Raw genomic sequence first — 27,818 nt, 5'->3', positions numbered from 1 at the left:
TTGGCTTAGGGCGTAACACCATGAGCAATCTGATACAATACTTGTGGGAGTATAATTGCTATAATGTTTTCCTAGAGGTAAATTTGGCAATATATATCAGTGCATATAGCTATCAGTATAGCAATTCTTGTTCTAAGAATGTATACTAAGAAAATAATGCAAAATATGTATAAAAGTTATATATGTATATAGATACATATATGTATATATATGTAATATGTGTATATGTAAATATATATAGATGATATATGTGATATGTAGACCCTACACACATATACATATATATAACATTTATTATATAAATATTCATTATAATATTAGTCATAAGAGTGAGTAATTTATGGTATATCCATACAGTGGAGTACTGTGCCGCCATTTAAAATTACCATGTGGATTCAACTTAAATAAATATTTAATATTTTTCTAAATGTTTAAATATTGATAGGTACAAAGAATTCCGTAGTGTATAACAGTAGTACTGATATTTAAATAATTAGGGATCATTAACACAAAATGTAAATAGCAGATATCACTGGTTTATAGAATTTTCTCTTTCATTGATTTTTTTTTTTACAAGTTTTCTGTCGGTTACCTATTACTTTGAAAATAGGTAATAAGTAATAAATGCTACTGGAAAAGATCTGACAAAAGCTGAAAACGCTATCTTTACACGTGCAAACATGCGTACGTCTAGTCTATTCAGCGCACTTACCTTTGGTAAGGAAGCTCGTGATCCTGAACTCTGTGTGGTCATAGTCAACACAGTGGTTATTCCCAGAGCTACCCTGGCCGGAGCCGCGTCCATGTTGATCCAGAAGGAAACCCAGGATAGAATAACAATCAGGAGACTGGGAATGTACATCTGGATCAGATAGTATCCCATTTGTCGTTCAAGATGGAATCGCACTTCTATACATGTGAACTTTCCTAATTGGTTACAAAATAAATATAGCAATTAGTAAAAATAAGTTTTTGTTATGGCATCAAATATCACAGTTTCATTTTCATAATTATTTTGTCATAAAATTTTCCATTACCATGAAAAGAGACCCTACATCACATGTTCATAATGATTTATGAAAAATATTTTTCTCTATTAACATCTAGAAGCAATGTAATAAGAGAGTGTACTCTTTCAGGAAATAGTATGTGATCTTATTACTTCCCATTTGAATAGCACTTCATACTTGTCAAAGTACTCAAAGATTATTCCACTTGATCTAACAATTGCTTCTGAGTTAGGCAGGAGAAACATAAACTTATTATATAAACATCTTTTTTTACTCATTGACGGTTTCTGATGCTTTTAGGTGTTAATTTAGAGCCAGGTGCTATTTGTTCCAGAGGATTTCACATTTACTTTAAATGCTGAGGTATAAAGACAATTGAGGATAAATCATTTTTAAAATAATAAAGCAAACAAATAGGAAAATGTGTGTTATTTCCCATTAATAACTTTAAAAATAACACACAAATGAGATACATTTGTACTATATATTTATGCCTTTGTGTCTCTATTATTTACCTCTATTATGGTAAGTAATAAATAGAGGTATAAATTATGGCTTAATTTAACATTAAGTTTGTATTTCTGCTTATCCTGTTCTTTTACTCCCTATTTCTCTACTACTCTAGGTTATCTATCCTTTAAAAAATGTTCTAAATCACCCAATTCTTGGTCTCATTCTCTCTTTATTCTCATTATTTTGAAAAGGATGAGGTCAGAGAGTTAACATTCTCTTCTTTACGTAACATTCTCTGACTCACCATGAAAGAAAGATATCAAAGAGCATCTTTGCTCACCAGGAAAATTGCTACCATATTGCTACAAAGCTTTTATTATTGTGACTTGGATCACAAGTGATTGCACAAGTGATGCAAGGGGACCAGCTCTGGATGAAGAATGGATGTAATTCCAGGGCTTAAGTCTCAACAAAAGTTCATAAGCTCCGGGAAAGTTGGATTCCGCTTTTAAAATGTATAGTAATCAGAACCATACATGCAAGTCACACATAACCCTTTTATCAGTTTATCAAATACATACAGAATGCCTAAAGATTCCTGAAATATATGGAAATACTTTAGAGTGTTATTAAATATAAAGTTTTAAAGTTTTTCATTAAAAATAATGAAATGAAGCATGAATAATTGAAACATTTTTATGATATCACTCTTAAATAACCTGTTAAGTAATCTTGTGTCATGATTACTAACAGTGACCATTTGGATAATTTGTGTAAGTTCTCCAAGTTTCAGGTGATTCTTAAGAAAAAAATTCTTAAGAAAAAAATCTCATTGTGTTTTCATTTTAAATGCCCAACATCAGGGAAAATGCCAGTCAAAACCATAATGAAATATTATCTCATCCCAGCTAAAATGTCAATTATCAAAAATACAGAAAATAACAAATGTTGGTGAGAATGTGGAGAAAGGGGAACAATAGTATACTGTTGGTGAGAATGTAAATTAGTAGAGTCACTGTGGAAAACAGTATGGAGATCCCTCAAAAAACTGAAAATAGAATTACCACATAATCCAGCAATCCCACTGCTTGGTATATATACAAAAGAAAGGAAATCAGTGTATCAAAGAGATACCTGCACTTCCTCATTTATTACAGCACTGTTCACAATAGCCACCATATATTAATAGAATCAACCTATGGGTCAAGGGATGAATACATAAAGAAAATGTAGTATTTATACACAATAGAATATAATTCAGCCATAAAAAAGAATTGAATTTTGTCATTTACAGCAACATGGGTGGAACTGGAGGGCGTTATGTTAAATGAAATAAGCCAGGCACAGAAAAATGAATATTGCATGTACTCACTCATATGTGAGAGCTATTAATAAAATAATTAACCTCATGGTGGTAGCGAATAAAATGGTGGTTACCAGAGTCTGGCAAGGAGAGCAGGAAGGGGTGAATGAAAAGGGATTGGCTAATGGGCACAAAATATAGTTGGATAGAAAGAATAAGTTCTAGTGTGCCATAGCACAATACGGCTACTATAGTTAACAATTATTTATTGTATATTTCAAAATAGCTAGAGGAGAAGATTTAGAATATTGTAAGAGGTGACAGATACCTCAGTTACTCAGATTTGATCATTGCTCATTTCACGCTCCTAACAAAATACCACATGTACCCCACAAATTTGTGCAACTATTATGTATCTATGAAAATTTAAAATAAAAAATTATACATATTGCTAGAAAGGAAAATAAAAGTATACACATGTACACATACACACCATTGCTTATATATAAATACATATACTCTGTGTTTGTGTGGTTTTAAAGAGAAGAATGAACAAGTTGGACAAAAAAATTCATCACCTATGCATTGAAGCACACCCCAGAAGTGTAGATTTAAACAGAATAAATATAATACAAACTTAAGGCAATGAAGGAAACATGCAATAAATAAGTAGACATAAAAATGAATGATACAATTTCAGACAGTGAAAGCAGAAAGTAGAGGGGGCTTTGGGTAATTTACATAGGCTTGTTACATAAGGACATTTCAAGAGTTGGCATTTGAGTAGTCCTGCAGAATGTGAAAGTATTAGGTTTGAAAATTTGGGAAGATCCTTACATGTAGAAGGAAGAGCAAGTACAGAGCCCCTAGGGAAGGAATAAATTTGGTGTTTATGAGTGAGCAAGCCATTATGGCAGATGGTAGAGCAAGGGGAAGAGAGGTAGAAAATTTTGGAGAGAGTATTAGAAGGAGACAGATCATAGGGCCTTGTAGTACATAATCAATAAATACTTTGGGATAATAAAATATAATTGAACAAATCCTCTAAGTTTGTGCAGTTCATTTGTGTATGAAGGCATTTTTAACTTCAATATATTTCATTTTATAGGGGGAAGGTATTTATAAGTGTGGTTCTTATGTAACCTAGTGTTTTTGGTGTTTTTTTTTTTGGTTTGTTTTGTTTTTTTTGCGTTTGTGTAAGTAACTTAGGGGAACTATGTAGTATCTGAGCCTATTATTGGAAAATTAACAGGGGAGTCCTGTGCATTGTAGGAGTAAATAATGGAGCTCAGGGTCTGAAATTAACCACAAAACTAATTGAGGACGCTTTTATTTTCTATGTAACTTTAGGCAAGTTATTGTGCTTTAATTGCTTAGACTATAAATTTGTGAGATCTCTATGATGTCATCCAAGAAAATACCTTTCCAATTCCTTGCTTATAGTAAGGATTCATAAATATAAGTTCTTTTCCTCTAAGCTGTAATAGCTTGGTAGATAACTCAATGAAGTATGGAAACTTACTTTATGCTAAGGGTCTTGAGACTATCTTAAAATATTCATCCCCAGGTGATGTTTACAACTTCACCCCTTATTCTGGGTTGAGTATTATCTCCCTACAGTTCATGCCCACCCAGAACCTGTGACTGTGACTTTATTTGAGAGTAAGGTATTTGCAGATAATCAAGTTAAAATGAGGTTATATTGGATTAAGATTGCCCCTAAATTCAATTTTAGTGATATACAATATTAGTGATACAGTATTAGTGATACAATATTAGTGATATACAATATTAGTTATACAGGAAGAGGGAAATTTGGACACAGAGACACAGGAAAAATACCTTGTGACTGTGGAGGCAGAGACTAAAGTGATATATCTACAAGCTGAAGAACACCAAGGAGTGCCAGAAATATTTAATAGGAAACCAGAAAGAGGCAGGGAAGGATTCTTCCCTAAAGAAAGCATGGCCTTGCTGACACCTTGATTTTGGACTTGTAGCCTCCAGAACTGTGATAGAATACATTTCTGTTGTTTTAAGCTAAGTTTGTGACAGTTTGTGGCAGCCCTAGGAAACTAATGCACCTCCTTAACCCAACTCTAGGGACTTGTTAGCATTTCTTTGAAAGGAATTTATTAATACTACTGCCCCTAGGTGCTGAGCAAGGACATTGCTGTTGACTTGCTTGCCCTTTATCTTTGTGTTGAGCTTTTAACCTTTAACTCCCTAGTAAGTTAGATATCTGCTTTGTCTCTGAGTTAAGAAAAGGGGCAGTGACTTTTTGATCAGATATTGTGAATTTTTAAGGAGATAAGAGACTAGGGATTTTGTATAGTGAAAAGTCAGATCACTGTTCTGGAAAATACTGAGCCCAATGTGAATCATAGTTACTGTAATGAAATGATGAAGAGCAGCAGCTGAGGCTAGTGGGAGACCATGGTCTCCTCACCGTGGAGTGATGTCTCAATTATGAGCAGTTTAATGGAATTCATAGGAATAGGTTATACAGTCAGAATAGGCTTTATGGAAATAGCTTATGGCAGTTAAGGGAAGTGAACAGACCGTGTGAATGTACAAATACCACATTGAGTCCTTCAATCCTTTATGTTAATATTATAACTACATCTGATATCTACCTCAAATGTGGAAAGGCTCCTGTGTCAGTGAGAGTAGTACATATTTAGAGAAAAATACCTTGAAATGCATGAAAATATGACAAAGGGAAAGTTTAGGCAAAGAAGTCTTTTTTTAAAAAAAGCAATTTTTTTTTTTTTGTTAGCAGAGACAGTGTTTATTGCCCAAGGAGGGTTAAAAAATATATTTTTATTGCTCACATGGAAATTAAAGGGACATTTTTGGAAACATCATTACTATATAAGAATGGGCATTTCACACACACAAAAAATTAAATATAATTGGATACCAGGAATTTCTTTGGGCCCATACAAACCAATTATTTAACAATATGTAATGAGTCACAGTTCATAAGTTTCAAATGACATCCATTGATGTCATGCATTAATGAAAGACATTGAGCTATGAATAGTTAAAATAATTATCCTAGCATTATAATTAAGAAGCATCTAGATATCATAAAACCACAAGTCATAGATGTAAATAAGACTACTCAACCCCTACCTGTATTGTAATGTTTAGTGCAGTATCGCAAATCTTTTTCTTCTTTCAACAGAAACTGGGGCAAAGTGAGTCCTTCTGCCACTTGTACAGGTGCCTCATCTTGCCATTCAAAAATGAGATCATTCATTGTGTACCCAACTAGACAAAACATAATAAAAATATTAATAGACTAAACAAGGCCATTCAAAGAAAAGAAATGCAAAATACTTGTATAGTCACATAGGATGAGACCAATCAGTGTCATCTTAACTCTGAGGGTTGAGCTATACATTGCCGGATTCCATGTTTCAAAAGTCTGTTGAAGTCTATTCAACATGGAATATGGAACGCTCACCAAATAATGCAAGAAAATGAAGTAGACTCATAAAAAAATGCAACATGCATGAGGAAACTTTAAGGGACATGCATATACATTCTTTCCTTGGTATAGGCAGTTACTGGATTAATTCAGCAATTTTCATTTTGATTCCACTCCATTAGGTTCATCCTCACCTTCTCTCAAATTATTCAGGACTCTTTCAACAAAAACTGAAATCGTCACTGTCTGGAAAATGACTGTAAGATCTGTGGAGGAAAAGTCTCACCACCTGATGCCTTTCTTGATTTAATCATTAACTATTTTAATTTGTGATATCTGCTTCAATATCCCAAGTCCCAAAAGGGACAAAATGATATTTTAAGTAGAAATGTCTTCTATTCAGGGAAAGTAAGAGTACAAAAGAAAATCCACATGGAATAATTTGTGGAGGAGGAAACACTTGCACTTATCAGTGAATTCAGGATAGATTTAACGAATGGATGTTGTAATAAGTCAGCAGCTTTCAGTAAACTAAAATTTCATATTTGTATACGGGAGGTACCTCAGAAAAGCAGAATTTTATCTTTTTCTTCCTTCTGAGTGAGAAGCTATTGAAATGCATGCTTGAAGGCTACTGCAGAGAAGGAGTGAAAAGTGAATGGAAACCGTGGGGCAGGATTGTCATTACTCTGATCAGTGAGTTCCTTGATGCACAACTACCATGGAGGTAGAAAAAGAGGGGAAACATGGTGTGGTCTCTGAACCAAGTCAGGTGGTCAGATGAAGGAAGCAGAAGCTTAGGTACATCCAGCAGCACATGAGGGAAATGGTCCCAAACAAATTCTCCTGGAAACAAGCTTGTTTTGTAGGGAAGAGGCTACGTGAGTGTTTGGAAACAACTGGTGTGGAGCAGATTAGGTTGAAAAGACCAGTGAGTAGGGAAGGGAACTGATTATCCTCTACTCTCCCCAATACCTGGGAAAAATCCTTCTAGAGACTGCTAAATCTGGTCTAGCTCAGGTGATAGTGACTGGAGCCAGACATCCCACCACTCCACTTGACCCTTGGGCATATGTAGCAGCTTCCACTCTGTGGGCAATGGGGATGGTAGTAGCAGGAGTATCAGTGACCAGAAGATCTCTTTAGAATGTCTTGGATTCTTCTGTGAGGGTTTTAGCAGCAGTACCATCAGCGTGATGGCTCATTATGGAGCACGCACCATTTGGTAGAGCTTGTAAAGTTGTCAAGATTGAAGGGGTGGAGGTTGCATCTCTGAATAGATATGGGAACCTGCAGGACTGTCCTCTAGACTGTTGAATTAACGCAGCAAGGGCTTAATGCTTGACACTAGTATGCATTTCATTGAACCCTGAGATTAATAATGATTCTATTGGTAATAACAGAAGGATTTCACTTTTATTTGTAAGTTCTTTAATATGTTTATTATAAATACCATTTTACCTCTAGAGAAAATAGACGCACATTTCTTAATGATCTAAAGATGGTAAAATAGGTACCAATTCTTATCTGCTGCCAGATAACACATGTATCTTATTCTTTCATACCTATAATCACTGAAGATGAAATATGTGAGATTTTGTCCCAATTTAGACAGATGAATGGAAAAAGGAACTGAAATCTCATTTCATTTTCACATTCTACATTTTTCTCAAGGTATTCTGTGAAAAGAAACTAGCTCTTTGCAATTCTCTCAAAGATAAACTTTATTTAGTCTCAAATCCAATTTATCGGCAGCATATGTAGCTTGCTTTTGGTTTAAATAATCATCTGTACTAAGTGATTTAGATATGAGCATTTCATAATCATATTATACTATTTCACTATAGTCCATAAAATAATTGAGTATGAAACCAGAAGGAAAAAGTGAGATGGTCATGTTTAGGGGGCAATTCCTTTATTCTGAGTAATTTACTGGGTGTTAAGGAAAATAACTAAATGGTAATATTGTCTCAATAAACCTTCAAACATAACTTTAAAAATAAATACTCTTCTACACAATTCAAAGTATTTTAACAACCTTATGCTTTTGATTGGCAGATCTTTATACAAATCTGAGGATGTTAAGGAGAGCAGACTGGCTAATGAGATCGAGATCGTGAGTTGAATTGCTTTGTACCATAATAAGCTTCACAATGAAAGTAATTTTCTCAGGGAACAAAGACATTAACCCTAACCTCAGCCAACAGCCTCTTATGGTAGCAGCAGTGAAACATGTAAATGAATGGTTCAATGCAACCAAACACTTTCTTCTTCAAGTATTTATTAAGCACCAACTGTATGTAATGTGTCCTGCCAGGCTTCAGGAAATGTGAGGTGTTATTGCCAGGTACAGAATAAGTGGGATGGGAGAAGTACAAAGTGCTGTGTGCATTCAGAGGAAGTATCTGTGATATCTACTTAGGCCTCGTTGCAATTGGGCCTTGAACTCAAGGAAAGACCTTCATATAAAGAATGCAAGAGAAGGTGAGGCACTTCAGGCAAAAGAAATAGCAACATCATTTGAGAGAAACTGTAAAGTCCCAAAGTTTATAATAGAAATAGTAATGGTTACATTCATCTAGAGTCAGTTTGCATTAAGGAGTATATGAAATGACAGATTACTGTAGGATTATGTAAAGTTTAAATTCAAAATTTAAAAGTTTGCTTTTTTAAAATTCCCTGTGGGAAATGTGAACAACTGAAATCTTTTGAGCAAGGGAATGACATACAAAAATTCTGCTTTAGAAATCTTTACTTTAGCAGGATCCTTTCAAGGCATTCACAGGTCAACACTGCTTTCATAATCCTAATGAGGCATTATTTGCCTTTTCATTGTGTTAACATTTGCTCTGCTGTTGAGAAAACAATCATGGGTAAAACTTCTGGTGCTTAAACACAAATAAAGGTGGTGGCACCAAACTACTGGTAGTTGTATTCTTTACTGCCATATCTTTCAGTACAAACAATCCCACTTTTATTTATGAATGTCCTTGATCTTCCATGAAACAGTAAATATCTTGCAATAAAAACAGTGCCACTTTTCTTTAAACATCTTCTTGATCTTTGATGAAGCAGTAACAGTGATAAATTTTATTACATTTTGAACCTTACGGAAATGTCTTTTTAATATCCTGTTTGTCAAAATAGGTAGTCCATATAAAGCACTCAGCTGCACATTGCACTATGATAATTCTTTCAAGAAAGAGCACTGGTGTGAATGAGTTGCAAGCTGAACTAGTTTTATCTTTTTTTTTTTTTTTTGGTGAAACACTAGTTTTACTTGAAAAAAATGGCTGGCAAACTGTGGTTATTATACTTAGGTGTTTGGTAGACAACCATTTTCTAGACGAAGGAAGTAAACTGATCATGTCAAGGAGAACAACTGGTAGTTTTTGCTGCCAGTGATAGATATTGAACTTTCAAGTGAAAATTAGAATTTTGGAGAAATTGTTTTTACTTAGGTGTTTGGTAGACAACCATTTTGGAGAAATTGTTTTTACTTAGGTGTTTGGTAGACAACCATTTCCTAGACGAAGGAAGTAAACTGATCATGTCAAGGAGAACAACTGGTAGTTTTTGCTGCCAGTGATAGATATTGAACTTTCAAGTGAAAATTAGAATTTTGGAGAAATTGTTTTTAGCCCATGAGCTTGATAGCTTCCTAGTCAAGCTATCAAGATTTTTTGATAGGCTCAATGGTGATATTAACAAATGTGATCTTTTGATATTGTACAATGAAATGTGTCAATTGTTTGGAAGATGCAAATAACTTATTAAAACCAATATTCTCAAAATTACCAAAGTGTGATGTTGAAAAAAGAAACATATAGATAAAAGATCCATTCAAAGTGCAAGATAGACAAACAGATTTTAATTTAAGAGAGTGTAAAGAGTTCATTGATAGAATTTCCAATTTCACATTGCAACTAACCTTTAAGAAGCTACTGCCTTCAGAGACTAAAGGTTTATTTGCCTTCTTGAGAATACAAAATAAAACAAAACAAAATAAAGAACCTTCTCATTCCTTTGGAGTGATCCATCAGGAATATATTAGATGTAATATTTCAGTAGATCATTTTGCCAAATTTGGCACTCAATTAGATATATATTTATGAGAAAACAAAAAGTTAAAAAAATTTTCAAATTTTCTACTCTAAGTCACTGACAAATAACTATGCCATAGTCTTTGCTTATGTTTCATACTTCATGTTATTAGAGTAGCTTTCTCTGACCATCTTATAAAACATCTTTCCTCCAGTCAATTTATTTTTCTTTTAAAAATTAAAAAAAAAATTTTTTTAAATTTTAATACATTTAGGTAGTAAAATGTTTGTTGCTACATGGATGAGTTGTATAATGGTGAAGTAAGGCCTTTTAGTGTACCTGTCACCAGAATAGTGTACATTGTACCTGCTAGGTAATTTTTTATCCCCCATCACCTCCCCAACCTCTCCTTTACTTAGTTTTCAATGCCCATAACACCACTTGATGACCATATATACGCATTGTTTAGCCCCCGCTTATAAGTGAGAACATATGGTATTTGCTTTTCCATTCCTAAGATACTTCACTGGTCTCTGGTTCTATCCAAGTTGCTGCAGAAGACATTGTTTCATTCTTTCATATTGCTGAATAGTATTTCATGGTATAATGTTTTATATACACACACACACACACACACACACACACACATACACACCACTTTTTCTTTATCCACTCATTAGTTGATGGGCACTTAGGTTGATTCCATATCTTTGCAATTGTGAATTGTGCTGTGATAGATATTCAGCTGCAGGTGTCTTTTTTAATATAATGATTTCTTTTCCATTGGGGTTGCTGGATAAAATGGTAGGTCTACTTTTAGTTCTTTGAGGACTCTCCATACTGTTTTCTATAGAGGTTGTACTAATTTACATTCCCACCAACAGCATATAAGCATTCCCTTTTCACTGAATACATGCCAACATCTACTGTTTTTTGACTTTTTATTAATGGCCATTTTGACAGAAGCAGGTGATATTTCATTGTGATTTTTAATTTGCATTTTCTTGATGACTAGTGATGTTGAGCTTTTTTTTCATATGTTTGTTTGGTCATTTGTATATTTTCCACAGTGCTTATACTTACTTGACATTTTATGTATCCATGAGGTTTTTATTTTGTTTTTCTACCTTGCATCCCATAATTCACACTTTATAAAATTGGAGGCTTATTCTGTTTTAGTCACTAGTATATTTTCCAGTACCTAAAATAGTATGTGACATACAGCAAGTGTGTGAATACTTGAATTAGAAATAGAGAAGGGAAAAGGGGAGAGGGGGGAGGAATATGTGTGTGTGTTTGTGCGTGTGCATATTTATGTATATATAGGATCAGTTTATTTGGGGTTACATTGAATTTAATATGCTAACAAGTGTCAACATTGCCTTATACGTTAAACATAATTGCAATCAAAGACCTATATATTGAAAGTGAGGTCGAGATTACAGATACAGGTTGAGAGTCACCTATCTACAGATGATGATTAAAATGATAGCATATCTGATATTATCAAAAGAGATAATATAAAAGAGAAGAGAAAAAGCTACAGAGGAATCTTAGAGAATGCTTTGGAAAGAGAAACCATTTAAGATTAATATGAACAAAAATTTTTATTCTCAGCAAAGATTGTAATATGTAAATGAATAGCTTACAAACACTTGTAAAATTTATGTAATTAAACATTATTGAAAGACAGAAAAGGTGATCTCAATAAACATACGGAAATCCTATGGTCTTGGGTAGGAAGATTCATTATTATGAAAATATTATTCTCCCCAAGTTGATCTGTAATTTCAGTGCAATTTAAATGACAATCATAATGTGATTGTCAACTGAAAATTAATCTGAATTATAAAAATATGTACAAAACCAAGGCAGTTTTGAAAAATAAAAAAATAAAGAAGCAGATCTTTCTAACAAAGGACAAAATGTACAAATAGAGCTATAGTCTTTAAATGGCTTCAGGAATGACCAATGAGATGAATGGTTCAAAACACACTACAGAATCAGAACTGTGTATGGAAATTTAAGGTAAAAATGATCCTTTAAATAAATATGGAAAAACTTTCATAAGTGATGATCAGAAAAATTTCTATATATTTACAAAAAAAGAGTGACACCAAAATAAAATCTGATTATATTTAAAATGGAAGTATAATCTATGCTATAGAAGTTCTGAGTTAAAATATATGATAATATTTTTGTAATTTTTTAATAATACTGGCATCTATAAAGCATAATTTATTAAGCATATATAAATTTAAATATATATGTTTACAATCATGTGTACTATGAAAGATATAATAGTCAAAATGTCAATAACATATACGAAATAATATAAATAAAAGTGAAAAGATAATCCCACATAAAAATGGATAATGGTTGAAAAAGGCAATTTACAGAAAAACCAGTGATGGTTACTAACTATGCAGGAAAAAGACAGCTCAACCTAAAGGAGATGAAAATATAATGAGAAATAATTTTACATTTATCAGATTAGAAAACAGCTTTAAATCTAAAGTAAATAACAATGTTAATATGAGCTTGATACAAGTGATTTTTAGTTTTCTGTATATTTGTTTGAAATATCTTTTAAATTTATAATCATACATGTAGCATATGTGTATATACACACACATATATGCACATACACAAGCATATTTATGTGTGTGTGTGTATATATATACATATATATATGAGAAACAGAAAGTAGGAAGAGGAAGAGAAAGAGTAAAAGAAAACTGGCAATGAAGCAAAATCAAAAGTGAGTAATGCTAAGTGAGGAGGACTATGAGTTCAGGATAATGCACTCATTTTTGTTTGTTTGTCTTTCAGTTTCTGTTGCTCAAATTTTCTCGTACAAACATTAATTTTGAAAACATCATTCAAATTTATTCTGTTATCAGTTTTTAAATCAAATAGTCTTCGGTAGTTTAGAGTAGCTTGAAAGACTACACAAGAGAAAAGAGGTTATGGCATAATACTTTATTCAATGAGTTGTGTAAAAAAGAAGTACTTATTCAAAGGGAGAATGTGCACTGAGAATATATTTAAGTTCAAAATGGGTTAGAGATTTGTTAATAAATTATAGATTCACATTTGTTAGAGAGAGAGAGAGAGAGAAAGAGAGATTTCTAGTTTTGACCCAGTTTGCAAATGCTTATTTTCTTAATCAGAGCTGAAATTTAAAAACAAAAGGAAGAAAATATCCACTTGGCATATGCTGACTATTGCTAGGAGAAATATTGCTCAAGTAAATTTTATTGACCTGACAGGAACAACTACTATGTCAAAATGTATTTAACTAAAACATTTTAATTTGTGCATTTAATTTGAATATTCTTACCTAAATCAAGATGTTACACATGGTTTCGTTTAAATCACAGGTCTGCTAAATTAAGTGTCTTCTTAGTAATTACATTTTTTCTAAAACCTTCTGGTATAACTGACCCATAACCATTACCTTATAAGTATGTTGGTTAAATTTCTCCTTGAAGACCTGAAACACTTTCATATATATCCTAGATTTATGCTTTATCCCTCTTTCTCTTGGGATAACAGTGGAAGTATAATTTATGAATCCTAACTGCTCTTCGTAAATGATAATCACATTAATAACTTTGTTCACATTTCTCAAAACTTCACAAAATTGCTACACATTGAACATATACTGTTTATAGTTCTTGTAAGAAATTTCAGTTAAAATCAGAAAAGGCCTGAGCCAGTTTAATGAGGAAAAGGCATTATGATTGATTGAATTTCTGGCCTACAAGAGGTTATAAGAGGGCCCTGGCTGATATCTTTTTAGAATAAACTTTGGGTTGTGGGAAAACATTCTGTGTCTGTCTCCCAGAATGTTAGAATTTCAGATCTGCTACAATTTGTGATATAATAAATTCATATAATGGGTCCAAACTCATAACAAACAGATACTGTGAGCCCAATCATTTTGACAACATCTAAAAGTTATGTAATGTTTTGAATAGAGAATAGGAAGGCACTATAATAATTTATTGACTGGTCTCAGGGATTTTGATGCCTGTCATTTCAGTATCACTACCCATTTACAAGAACCAAAACCTTGGCTAATCTTACAGAAGAAAGATTTACATGATCTTAGCAAGAAGATCTGCTTCAAATTATTATTTCTGGAAGCATCTGTAGAGTGCCATTATGATATAGTATTGATAATGCTATAAAATTAAAATTTTAACATGACTGGATAGTTTAAACATCAGAGAATAAAATTATACATTTAGTACAACTTCTCTTCAAGGTGAAATATCATAAAATACCTATTGTTATAATACATTCATTGAAGTGCTAGAGAGAAAGTAATCAGCATGGTAATGGACAGATTTCAAACACTGATACTCACATTTAAAGCACGGCTGATGCAGAAATCTAGATGTTGCTATAAATTATTTATTTTATAATTTGCCAAATATGTAAAGCCACATTGTTCCTCTCAGGTCTCATAGCACATATAATTACTTTTTTTTTTTTTTTTACTTATTAAAACTTTAAACAAAAAAGAATTTTGTCAGACAAGGCAAAAGATAGCTGATGTTTTTTATGCAACCAAAACCTATAACATCAAGTATACCTACAATGAAAATGACATTTGTGCAGAAAAAAATCTAAGTAACTAGAAGTGAGCAGCTCCATATTATTCTGTTTCACTCAAAAAAATCACATTATAAAGCAAAACTAATAATGACTCAAAAATAACAAAACAGATTTATAGGAGCCTTAATATATTTTTGTGAGAACTACTATAATAATAAAATACTACCTAAGTTAATATGTTTTTAAATATGATATCCTTTTGATGGAGTCAACACATCAAAGAGTATTGAAAGCTTACTATTTAAAGTGTGCAAGTCTTAAATTACTCATTACAAATGAACCATTCAAAAGCATACTCAGTTTAAATTATCCTTACACTTTTCTAGAGAATTAATATTTGTTAAATATTTAACACAATTATTTGTTAAATCATTCAATTATATTATAATCTACACTGCCAGGATATTTTTCTTTTGTGTTCCAATTCATAAATTGCTAAATTCATGCTGATTTATTCCGAGTAAAAATGAAAAGCTAATTCAAGAACAGAGAATTTTTGCATCCAAGGTATATATTATGGCTACGTTCTAATGGAGATGACAGAGACAGTGATTATAATTATGTTAAATTACAAATGAGCATGTTAACTACATCCAGAGAAACATGTACCATTTCTGCATCTAGACTACAAGCATTTATCAGTTTATTGCACCCCGCTTTATTGCACTCTGCAGATACTGTTTTTTTGTTGTTGTTGTTTGTTTGTTTTCAAATTGAAAGTTTGTTGCTATCCTATCTATATCAACTAAGGCCCCCGTCCCCATTGTTTAACAGCCTATGCTCACTTCATGTTTCTGTGTCATACTTTGGTAATTCTTGCAATATTTCAAAGTTTTTCATTATTATGATATCTGTTATGGTGATCAGTGATCTTTGATATTACCATTGTAATTATTTTGGGGTGCCACAAACCATGCCCACATAAGACATAGTTAATGTGTGTGTGCTGATTGCTCTATTGACTGACTGTTCCTCTGTCTCTCTCCATCTCCCCAAGCCTCCCTATTCCCTGAGACATAACAATTTTGAAATTAGACCATTTAATAACCCTACAACCCTACAATAACCTACATTTAATAACCCTCTAAGAGTTCAAATAAGATGGAGAGTTGTATATCTCTCACTTTAAATCAAAAGCTAGAAATGATTGAGTGTGGTGAGGAAGGCAAGTCGAAAGCCAAGACACGATAAAAGCTAGGCCTCTTGCTCCAAATATTTAGCCAAGTTTGTGATGGCAAGGGAAAAGTTGCTAAAGGAAATTAAAATTGCTGTTCCACTGAACACATGATTGATAAGAAAGTAAAACAGCCTTATTGCTGATGTGGAGAAAGTTTTCATGGACTGGATAGATCAAACCAACACAACATTCCCTTAAGCCAAAGACTAATTCCATCAAAATTCTTAACTTTCTTCAGTTCTGCTAAAGCTGAGATTGGTAAGGAATCTGCAGAAGAAAAGTTTTAAGGTAGCAGAGGATGGTTCATGTGGTTTAAGGAAAGAAGCTCTCTCCACAATATAAAAGTGCAAGGTGAAGCAGCAAGTGCTGATATAGAAGTTGCAGCAAGTGCTGATATAGAAGCTGCAGGAAGTTATCCAGAAGATCTAGCTAAGATCATGGATGTAAATGACTACATTAAGCAACAGATTTCAGGCCTTTTATAGCTAGAGAGGAGAAGTTAATGGCTAGCTTTAAAGCTTCAAAAGACAAGTCGATTCTCTCATTTTAGGGGCTAATACAGATGGTGACTTTAAGTTGAAACCAATACCCTTTGATCATTCTGAAAATCCTAGTGTCCTTCAGAATCAGGCTAAATCTACTCTGCCTGTGAAGTCTAAATGGAACAGAACAGCATGGATGGCAACACATCTGCTGACAGCATGGTTTACTGAATAGTTTAAACCCACTCTTGAGACCTACTGATCAGAAGAAAAGATTTCTTTCAAAATACTACTGCTCATTGACAACACACCTGGTCACCACAGGAGCTCTGATGAAAATGTATAAGAAGATGGATGCTTTTTTTTTCATGCCTATTAATGCAATATACAACATGCAGCCTGTGTCAAGGAGTAATTTCAACATTTGAATCTTATTATCTAAGAAATACATTTTGTAAGGCGATAGCTGCCATGGTGATTCTGCTGATGGATCTGCATAAAGTAAATTAAAACCTTCATGGAAGGATTCACCATTCTAGATACCATTAAGCACGTTTGTGATTCATGGGAATAGATCATAATATCAACATTAACAGGAGTTTAGAAGAAGTTAACTTCAGCCCTCATGATGACTTTGAGGCATTCAAGACTTCAGTGGAGGAAGTCACAGCAGATGCAATGGAAATAGCAAGAGAACTAGAATTAGAAGTGGAGCCAGAAGATGTTAACTGAATTTCTGCAATCTCATGATAAAACTTGAATGGATGAGGAGTTGATTCGTAAGGATGAGCAAAGAAAGTAGCTTCCTGAGACGGAATCTACTCCTGGAAAAGATGCATTATTGATATGACAACAAAGGATTTAGAATGTTGCGTAATTTTAATACATATATAACAGTGGCATGGTTTGAGAGGAGTTTGAAAGAAATTCTGTGGGCAAAATGCTATCAAACAGTGTCACATACTACAGTGAAATCTTTCATGAAAGAAGAGTCAATTGATACTTCATTGTGTCTTATTTTAAGAAATTGCCTTGTGGCCCTACTTTGATCAGTCAGCAGCCGTGAACATTGAGGCAAGACCCTTCACCAGGGAAAAGATTACAACTAGTTGAAGGCTCAGATTGTTAGCATTGTTTAGCAATAAAGTATTTTTAATTAAAATATTTTAATTAAAATAGTTTTTAGACATAAAGCTGTTGCACACGTAATTAACTATAGTATAAACACAAATTTTGTATGCACTGAGAAACAGAAAAATTCACATGACTAGCTTTATTGTGATGGTCTGGAACAGAATGTGCAATATGTCTGAGGTATGCCTATATTTTTCAGTAGTAATAAATAAATACTGTTGCAGAGTTTTCTCAGGCCTGGCCTTTTGGGAGTGCATAATAGTACGTTGTTGAATTCTCTGGATGATTAACTAGGAAAGATATGGATTATCAAAGTAGAATTACGTTCTAACAGGATGATATTTAACTGGAAAAAGGGTAAAATACTTTGCATTTATTCAAGTGATCCAATTGGGTAAACAAGGAATGGGGACATAGAACTTAGCTGTAGTACTTAGCTGACTGGAGATGTGGTTCTAGTCAAGCGTTTTGCAGCTGCCTCTACTGTACGAGTGTTCTTAGAGTGCAAAGGCAACAGAAGATTGACACTGTCATGGGGTCTGGGGAGACCTACTCTGCAGTTCTTGGTTTAGGCCAATTTTAATACACAGGAAGGCATCTAGGGGAGAGGAAGTAGGCAAAAGAGGAAAATCTAAGTCTTTTCATATGAGAAAGTGGAAATTACTGTGTATGTTTATCTTGTAGAGATAACTTAAGAATACCACAGTTATAATTTATAAATATTTGGAAACCATCTGATAGATTTGTCCACTCCATACAGTGAAAGGGAGGCTTAACATAACTAGCTTCATTTTGCTTTTGACCCCCTGTGGTAATATCCACCATCTTCTCAGTTTGCTGGTTCTTGGAATAAAAGTCACTTTCCTTGCCACAACACCTTGTCTCTTGGCTCATTGGCTATCCTGTGGCAAGTGGTACGAGTTTGCATGCAGTGACAGTGTGACCTTGGGAAAGTCACTTAACCTCTTTAAGCCTTAGTTTTCTGATCTTTAAAATGGAAATAAAACATTTTATTAAGTTATGGTTAGGATTAAATAAGATGACACGTAATAGATATAAAACGATTGTAACACCATCCTTTTATAAGACATGTAACTGCATCATATTTGTATTGTTATGTTTAGAATGTTTGATAATCAACAAAAATTCAACCTACAAAGATGTGGACAGATTTGGGGATATTGGTTGCTGGTGTACATAGGATAGAATATTTAATGTTTATGTGGGGATTAGTTTTTTAAGTAGCCAGTTCATTAGTGAATATTTTTGTCGTGGGAAGCCTTTTGCTTTCTAATCAACATTTTAACTGCAAAAGCTTAAGTAACAAAAACTCAGTAGACAAGAACCATCTGTATCTCTGACTAGGCAAACACAAAATGTAATATTTTGAACAATATCCAAAATTTTAAATTATGAAAGAGCCTGGATAACAGTAGAGATTCTTAGGGAATAATTGTGAAAAGTCATCACCAATCTTATCGTTTTCCTTAACTAACTTAGCATAAATTTCAGTCAGCGGGGCCAGCCGGGTTGCTGCCAAAGGCGGAGAATCCAGCCACATGCATGAGTCAGGCATGGTTTTTCAATGAATATGAAAAACTAAATAGTAAAAACCTCCCATCTTTCCTTAGAAATTTCTTTTAAAAGCCTTATTAAAGTATATTCTTAGATAATTTTGTCTCAAAATCCCATTAAAGTACATTTCAAAAGTTTCCTAAAATTTTGTTAGTATTTTTTTCAAGTTAACCCATAAAAATGATCCTGCAATTTTAGAGATTTAGGCTTCTGTTTCTGGAAAACAGCACTTCTTCACTGAGTTACTTTCCCATATTTTCTTTTCCAATCTCAATGCAATTTTCTTTAACTTTTACACATTGGCGATGTTTTCCTCTTTTGCTATCTATATTCCTCTTTAGATATGAATTACAGGATTAGACCCTTTATGGATATGGTGATACTTGTATATTTTATGTCATCTTTATCTCTTAATAGCACAGCTGTATTATAATGATGGTAAGAAATCATTATCCAGTATTTTCTCATGATTAAGAAATCCTTCATGTCTTTTATCAACTACTAAAAAATTGCCCAGTTAGAAATTTTCTTTAGAATATAAATAATAAGCTGCAAATTAAAAAATCTTGAGTTTTTTTCTTTAGCCCTATTCCTGTGCACCAGTTTCCACCGTACATTCCTTAGGGGCATAGTAGGTCATGATATAACTGTTTCCTTCCTTCATAGATTTGTTATTTATTTTGTGCAATACCAAATAATTTATAAATGCATTGATATATAAAATATATTTATAAGTAAAACTGTGATATAAATGGAAATTTGTCTTTGGAACACATAGCCTTATGTTCTACTTCATATAGCTAAAAAAATGTTAAAAAGATCATGCAGTAGAATCTAAAGTTCAGTAAATTAATACAATCTAATCCTGAGAAGGAAGGTTAGTGATCACTTCAATAGTTTATCTTCACTAGAAACTTTCCTCAGTTTCACTTGTTATAAGCAACAACTGCACATAAAAATTGGGGCTCAAATTTAAAACATTTAGTGAAAAACAAAGCTTCATTGAAGAATTCTTTCTGTGGCATATATGATTTAATACTTTTATTGTCATTTTATTAGGTTTCTATTAACATGAATTTTGAAGATGCATATTGTTATGGGAACTGGTCTGTGTCGTCTAGCTGACCTTGAGAGTTAAAAATGAGTATTAGAAATAGAGAGAAATAGATGAAATGAACACATTTTCTTCACATCCATAAGTGAACATTTGTAGTATTTATCCCAGAATTCTCTTATGAAGTTGAATGAAGTATGTTCTAGACTAGAGGAATAAATGTTATGCTGAACTTCTGGCTCTTTTAAAAGCAGTTGGGTGAAACTCTGTTGAGATTTGTGGAATATGCACACTGTGAGGCAGGCCTTTATATTAGATAAGAGAAACATCTGAACTTGGAACACGTGAGTAGGGCCACATTCTTTCCTTTGACTTCAGTGAAATTCTTAGTGATGGGATTTAGCTTTCTATTAATGTAAGGGTAACATTTCAACTTTATTTTTTATTATGATTTTAAATGGTATCAGAGTGAACACTATGATAAATATTGCTTGAGCTGCAGCTGTTAATAATAAGTTTTTATTCTTAAATGTTGAAAAACAATCTTGGCTTTCTAATTTCTAATAGCATTTCTAATAGCAATGTAAGTGCTATTATTATTATTTAAATTGCAGTTCTATTGCTTTTGCTTCCTATATTTAGAATATTTAGAAATATTTAGATTTAGAAGTTATATGCTTATATGTGTATATTTCCATAATCATTATAGCTTATTTTTCTTTATGTTTCTTTATGTTTTCTTTATGTTTATTTACCAGCATGTTACCCAAGTGTTTGTGCCTCATAATTTTTCTTACCATTTATTTTTTTCTGATATTAACATAATTATTTGAGTTTCTTTTAAATACATTTCTTAGATACACATTTTTATGTTTTTCTTTATCAAATGTTTTTCCTTGCTATTTTTAAAAAGAATCTAGTTGACAGTATATTGTTGGGTCCTAATGTTTGTAACATCTAGTTTGAGAATCTCTTCTTTTTGAAGTGTGTTTAACCCTTTAAAATTATTTTAATTATTATAATATTGAGAGTTATTTTTGCTCTCTGTGTTTCATATATACTATATAATTTTATTTTTCTCTTTTTCCACATTTCATTTGATAAATCAGTATTTGTAGTTATGGCTTGAAAGTTACTTATTCTATTTTTATTCTTTGATATTATCCTTAATTCATTCTTGTTTGTTTTTCTCATTAATTTCTAATGCAAGTCTCCTCCCCAATGACTTCTTTTCCCCAATACTAGGAATTTTATATCCAGGGTTTTAATTCTAAGTCATAAATGTGCACTTATGAGTGTGTGGACATCATTGCTAGTTTAGACAAAATATTCTTTTCTAAGTTATTTATTCACTCTTATCTCTGTTTTTCTCTTATTTACTTTCTTCTTTGTGCTAACAGTATGTGAATTATTATATCCCCATAAATAACTCAATTAGTTCCTGAAATCCTTGAAAGCAGAGACTTTTGTGCTTTATTTATTGTTTTATCACCCAATATAATATGTGGAATATATTAGGAATTTGATATTTTTTCAATCGATGCTTAAATGAAGAACATTCTGTAGGCCACTTAGAACAGTCCTGACCATTGACATACATTGATTGAAGATTTAATGAATTTAAGGAAGTTGGACCATCACGGGCCATTAAGGCTTTAAATTATGGGTTCTTGTTGTTGTTGGGATTTTTTTTTTTTTTGCCTGCTTTCCATGCCTTAATATTATTACGTGTTTCTTCTCCTTTGCAGTCAGATTTCATTCAAAAGTGGACACTCTGCTTCTTACAGCTCTTGCTTTCGAGTAGATTAAGCTCCCTTTACCTACTTTACAGTATGTTCAACTCATTTAAATTTTTTAACTTTATCTGCCTGAGATCTGGAGGTGCAAACAAACAAACAAAACAAACAAACACCAAAAAAGTAAAATCTTTTAACTTTGTTGTCTTAAGGCACTATTAGAAATGAAAGAAAGAGAAGAGAAAGAAAAGAAAAGAAAAGAAGAAAAGAAAAAAGAAAAGAAAAAGGAAAGGAAAAGAAAGAAGAGAGATATAGGTAGTCACCCTAAAAGAGTTTAAGAAAAACATCTTGAAGAATTTGACCTCAGTAGCTTCTACTTTGACTAACAGGATTTTCTTAGCCTATGCTAAAAGAGTTCAATAAATAATATCTCTGTTGTGAACTAAATTAATTTCTAATAAGAAGCAGGAAGTATTTAATGACTGAAATGTTAAAGAATCTCTTGAGGCAACCCACTTACAAAGGATTTACGAAACAGGGTGAAAGAGATAAGAGGCTCTCTTTTCCCATGTTGAGTTTCAGATGCTTTGAAAATGTTCTGAGAAAACCAGACACTGGAAAGATCTTGTCATGTCAGTTCTTGTGTCCTGCAAAATAGCCCAGTAAGCTTTCTTGTTCTAAAAAAGAAGCCCAGTGACCTAGCTAATCTTCAGGCACTGTACTCTTTCTTTAATGACTAACATTCATAGATTAACAGACTTCACTCCCTGGCTCATACTTTCTTATCACTTAAAAAAAAAAACAAACTTTTTAAGAATCCAGCTTTGACCCTCATCATTCTAATCACATTTTTCTTTGTCAACAATAACAATGGCTCTTGTCAATTATCTGTTTTTAAAAAACATTTTTGCAACTTTTGATACTGTTCAACAGATCTCCTTGACAGTCTCTTCTCCTTTGAGATCAAATAATATTGAATTTCATTTGCTATCTATTACAACCCCTTGTCTGGACTTTTTCTAACAAATTCTAAATGTAAGCATTCCTTAGAGATCTGTTCTTGTTTGTGTTTTGTTTTCCTTTTCTTCTTTAGCTATTTCATCTGATTCCTTGAACCACTTTGTGTATGGCTTTTAATAGTTTATCTTCACTTCTAAGTCCTCCCTTTAGCTTTAGACCTAAATTTCCCAAATCTCAAATATATAAGGATTAGGTTTATCAGTATCCTCATAAACATTTGCTTCTCATCATGTGTTCCCCTTTTTCATTAATGCTTCTAGTATGATCCCATTTATCTAAGCTCCTTAGCTCTGACAGAAAGGCGCCAATGCCTTCACAACCACGTTGTGTTAATCTCTGTTGTTTCTATCGTCCATGTCATTCCCCTTTGTCCCTACTTTCTGTTCATTTTGCTGGACCATTATGAAAACTTCTTAAATATTCTTGGTTCATTTGGCTAAAATAATCTTTAAGAGACATAGCAAGGATCAAATATTATAATTTTCTTGCTCCTTAAATCAAGATTTAATCAAGATTCAATAGGTTCTCACTGCCTATTGAATAACATCCAGCATCGCTGGCTTCATAATTCGGGCACTAGTTTTACACTTGCTATATTTTCTCTCTACTCTAATATGTATTTAAAATGTCAACCAAGATACACAATCAGCTTGTCCCCAAATTGTCTTTCTTTTTTTTTTTTTTTGAGACAGAGTCTCGCTTTGTTGCCCAGGCTAGAGTGAGTGCCGTGGCATCAGCCTAGCTCACAGCAACCTCAATCTCCTGGGCTCAAGCGATCCTCCTGCCTCAGCCTCCCGAGTAGCTGGGACTACAGGCATGCGCCACCATGCCCAGCTAATTTTTTTTTTATATATATGTCAGTTGGCCAATTAGTTTCTTTCTATTTATAGTAGAGACGGGGTCTTGCTCTTGCTCAGGCTGGTTTTGAACTCCTGACCTTGAGCAATCCGCCCGCCTCGGCCTCCCAGAGAGCTAGGATTACAGGCGTGAGCCACCGCGCCCGGCCGAAATTGTCTTTCTTCAATTTCAAAATCTACACTGCTGAGAATCTTGTTGTTCCTCCTATTTATATTGATTGCTAAGTAGCTACCCCAATTTTAGTTTAATTTCCTCTAGTTTACTTTAGTACTTTATCTATATGTTTGCTTACTATTTAAGAACTACTTACGAAAATAATCCATTTAAATTTTGTAATAATGAGTTATAATTAGAGAAATACATACTTCCACTTCTTTAAAAACCAAATGGGAACACGGTGAGGGTGAGATGGTCACGTTCCCCCATAAGGTAGGCACGCCATCTAGTGACATTTCCATCACACTACAAACCTCGCCTCTGACACCTGAAATCTGAAGATCCACCTTCAGATTTTCCTCAAGGAATATGTCAAAACACATCTCCCCCTCCCCTTTTTTTTCTGATATCACATACTGCCATGAAAAAATAATGTGTATTGATAAAGTTTTTAATGTGGTTAAACACTTTAAACAATTAATTGAGAGTTGATCATATAAATAAGTTCAGAAAAAGAGAAAGACCAGAAATTCTCATCTTTGTTAATATTAATCAGTGATGCATATGGATCCACTTTGAAAGAAGAAATTTAGAGGAACGCCTGAAAGCTTGGATAAGTCTGTGATAAAGTGTGAGAAATTAATTTTCTCCTGAGATAATGTACATAACATACCCAGTAGACTAATATTAAAATAATAAGTGTTAGTTAATGGAAGAAGCATAATGGGCTTTGGAGGTAGATGGTTTGTCATTATTCCCTCTGTGTACTGGGGCACAATGCTCAGTCATTCAAAATGCCCATTTATGAATCTTCAATACCTGGTGAAAGATTACATGCCTATTTAGTAAATATGTGACCAAATTTATTACAAAATAAATCATCTATATAAGCCAGCCATAAGCTATATACAGCTTGTATCTATTATATTTTAAAAGTATTCTGAAAAAGTAAGTCTTCATACTTACAGCTTTCCAGTTGCATTATACATGTTTGTACATCCATTGGAAAATTCTTAAGATCCATTGGACAGGAAAGTGTTAATGTCAATCTGAAAGAATTCAATAGAATTATTTTTTTTATTTATTTTATTTTTTTATTATTATTCTTTTTTTGAGACAGAGTCTCGCTTTGTTGCCGAGGCTAGAGTGAGTGCCATGGTGTCATCCTCGCTCACAGCAACCTCAAACTCCTGGGCTCAAGCAATCCTCCTGCCTCAGCCTCCCGAGTAAGCTGGGACTACAGGCATGCGCCACCATGCCCGGCTAATTTTTTTCTACATATATATTAGTTGGCCAATTAATTTCTTTCTATTTTTGGTAGAGACGGGGTCTCACTCTTGCTCAGGCTGGTTTCAAACTCCTGACCTTGAGCAATCTGCCCGCCTCAACCTCCCAGAGAGCTAGGATTACAGGTGTGATCCACCGCACCCGGCCCAATAGAATTATTTTTAAAGGAAACTTATCACATCATATTAATATTCTGTTGTTTAAGGAAAACAATGTTGCTTTGGTGATGACTAACATCTATTCAAATAAAATTTTCTCCAGCTTAGGTGTGTTATATGAAATAGTTATTCTCCTGTATATAAATTTTTTTTAGGATGGGAGATAGTTCTATATATATAAACATACCATTATCTATCTATGTATCTATTCTTTTAGAGAGGGCTGTGGATGTCTGGAAGAATCTACATATCCAGAAGAGACCCCTCCCAAAAATAAATTTGAGAATGGGTTCTATAAAATTAATACCAAGTTCCAAAAGGTATCTTTCCACCAAAATCACATAGAATATTTGAGAGGCGAGTATATCAGAGGAATTGGAGTTCTAAACCTGGAAAAGCAGGGCACAAGGAAGCAATCCCAGGTGACAACTTTCAGTCATCTTTGTACTGAAGAAGTTGTCAGGAACATCCAGCAGTACTTAAAATTTAGTTATTAGAGTCAAATTCCTAGAGCATTTCACCAGATCTTGTAAGGGTCAAGAAATAGCTCTCTAGAATATCCATAATATAATTCCGTGCTCATCAAAGAAACTTCTGATTTGGCTTCACACAAAGGATAACCTGGGTGGTGCATATCAGCATGCTGCTCATTTGGAAGACTCTCCCTGCCCTTCCAAAGCCTATTAGTATGCTGGTATTCCAGAAAAATCATCACCCTTGAATTCTTCATGTTAGAAGACGATATTATCCAGATCGTTTCAGGAATTACCAAGAATTTGTAGTTCCTGGACCTGAGAGAGAGGGACCTAGATCCAAACTTAGGTTCATTCAAATGAAGTTCTTTTTTTGATAACTCTTTATGCAGCTTTTTTATTGAAAGTATTCCCATTGAAATTATTGAGCACCCTAGGTGGATGAGTTACTTAAACTTTAGCAGATTGCTTTAACACCGCTATACTGCAGTTTTCTTATCTCTAAAATGAAGATATTAATATTACCTACTCCAGAGAGTTGCTGTGGGCAATACATGAATTAATACATGTAAAGTACTTAGACAAGTGCTTGGCACATAGCAAACACTCAATAAATGTTAATTATTAATGATTATCAGTACATTCAATGGCTCCTAGACCTTTCATTTGCCCCTGACCCAAATTTTATAGTGTCTGCAAAAAGATGACTGAATCAAATCACATATAAGAACTATTTAAGCTTTAACAAAAAATAACCAGCAGCTCTACTCTATGTAACTACATTCTTCAAAATAGCATTTTTATGTAGACCAGATACATAAAGTTGTAAGAATATATATTCTACAATGAATACTCCTTAGTGTGTTGAGTCCAGTTAACATAATTTGAAAGACATAAATGGACAGACATGTGAAGCTGCTGACTTTTTAAATGTCTCAGGAGGATCGTTCAGTAATTCATTTGAATCAGCGGCCATTACACGCTAAAATAATTCATAGAGTTCATTGTTCAAAAGCAATTTTTCTCCTTGCTCAGCTAAGTTAAATGATCCTGGAAGTATGATCTTGAAGATTTACAAAGTTCTCTTTTAAAAAGTCAGTTGTAACATTGGACACAATGTTCTCTGCCTTGTGAAAGGGTTTATTAGAAGTGTATGCACATGTACATTTTGAGTGCACACATTAATTTTCCAAATATCCAAGGCTCTCAGCCAGACAGTTTCAAATGTTGACTTGCAGAATTAATTCTGTGACCTTTTGTATGGAGGTAAATAGCATTCTCAGAATCTTTTCCACGCTCTCACCATGCATGTGATGTCAAATTCTTACCCTGGCTATTTTTCTGGCATAAAATGAGAGACATTACATAACCCTTAAAAAAATAGCACTTGAAAGGAATTATTTGGCAAAGAAAAACACAGTTTGTAGAACTGCTGTCATAAATCATATCCTGAAAAAGATCTATTTATTGACTTTTCTTTCTTTTTGTTTAAGGTACAATTGCTCCTTTAACAGCATATTGATGAAAAATATGTGTCAACTTGGTGGGTGTGATACCAAATTTCTTTATCAAAACATTACATATAAATTAAAGATATGTCCTAACCACATCAAAAGAAAACAAAATCAAGAGGCAATTAATCACATTCTACTGTTTTGAAAATGAATGTCTTCTTGTGTAAGAAGGACACTCAGTTCTCTTTCTGAGACAAGACACATAAACAGGATATGGTGTTTCTTATTTTCCCTGAAGAAGCCTTGGCTTAGTGAAGTAGTAATGTTAAAAAAGATGATTGTAATCTGTGACAAACAATTGACCTCATTAAAATTCAATTAT

The 27,818-nt window shown here is 33.2% G+C and overlaps 1 protein-coding gene across 1 annotated transcript in view; it reads right to left on the bottom strand.

Moving 5' to 3' along the window:
• GLRA3 (glycine receptor alpha 3) overlaps positions 1 to 27,818 on the bottom strand; it is a 146,444-nt gene that overhangs the window by 40,450 nt on the left and 78,176 nt on the right. The window contains exons 5-7 of the mRNA XM_012770695.2: positions 25,031 to 25,113; positions 5,905 to 6,042; positions 713 to 927 (exon numbers count right to left, since the gene is read on the bottom strand). Coding sequence (XP_012626149.1) covers positions 713 to 927; positions 5,905 to 6,042; positions 25,031 to 25,113 — 436 coding nt within the window. The remainder of the gene's footprint in view (positions 1 to 712; positions 928 to 5,904; positions 6,043 to 25,030; positions 25,114 to 27,818) is intronic.

This window comes from Microcebus murinus, chromosome 15, assembly GCF_040939455.1.
Source record: "Microcebus murinus isolate Inina chromosome 15, M.murinus_Inina_mat1.0, whole genome shotgun sequence".
NCBI classification, from domain to species: domain Eukaryota; kingdom Metazoa; phylum Chordata; class Mammalia; order Primates; family Cheirogaleidae; genus Microcebus; species Microcebus murinus.
This window is presented reverse-complemented; position numbering and strand designations above follow the sequence as displayed.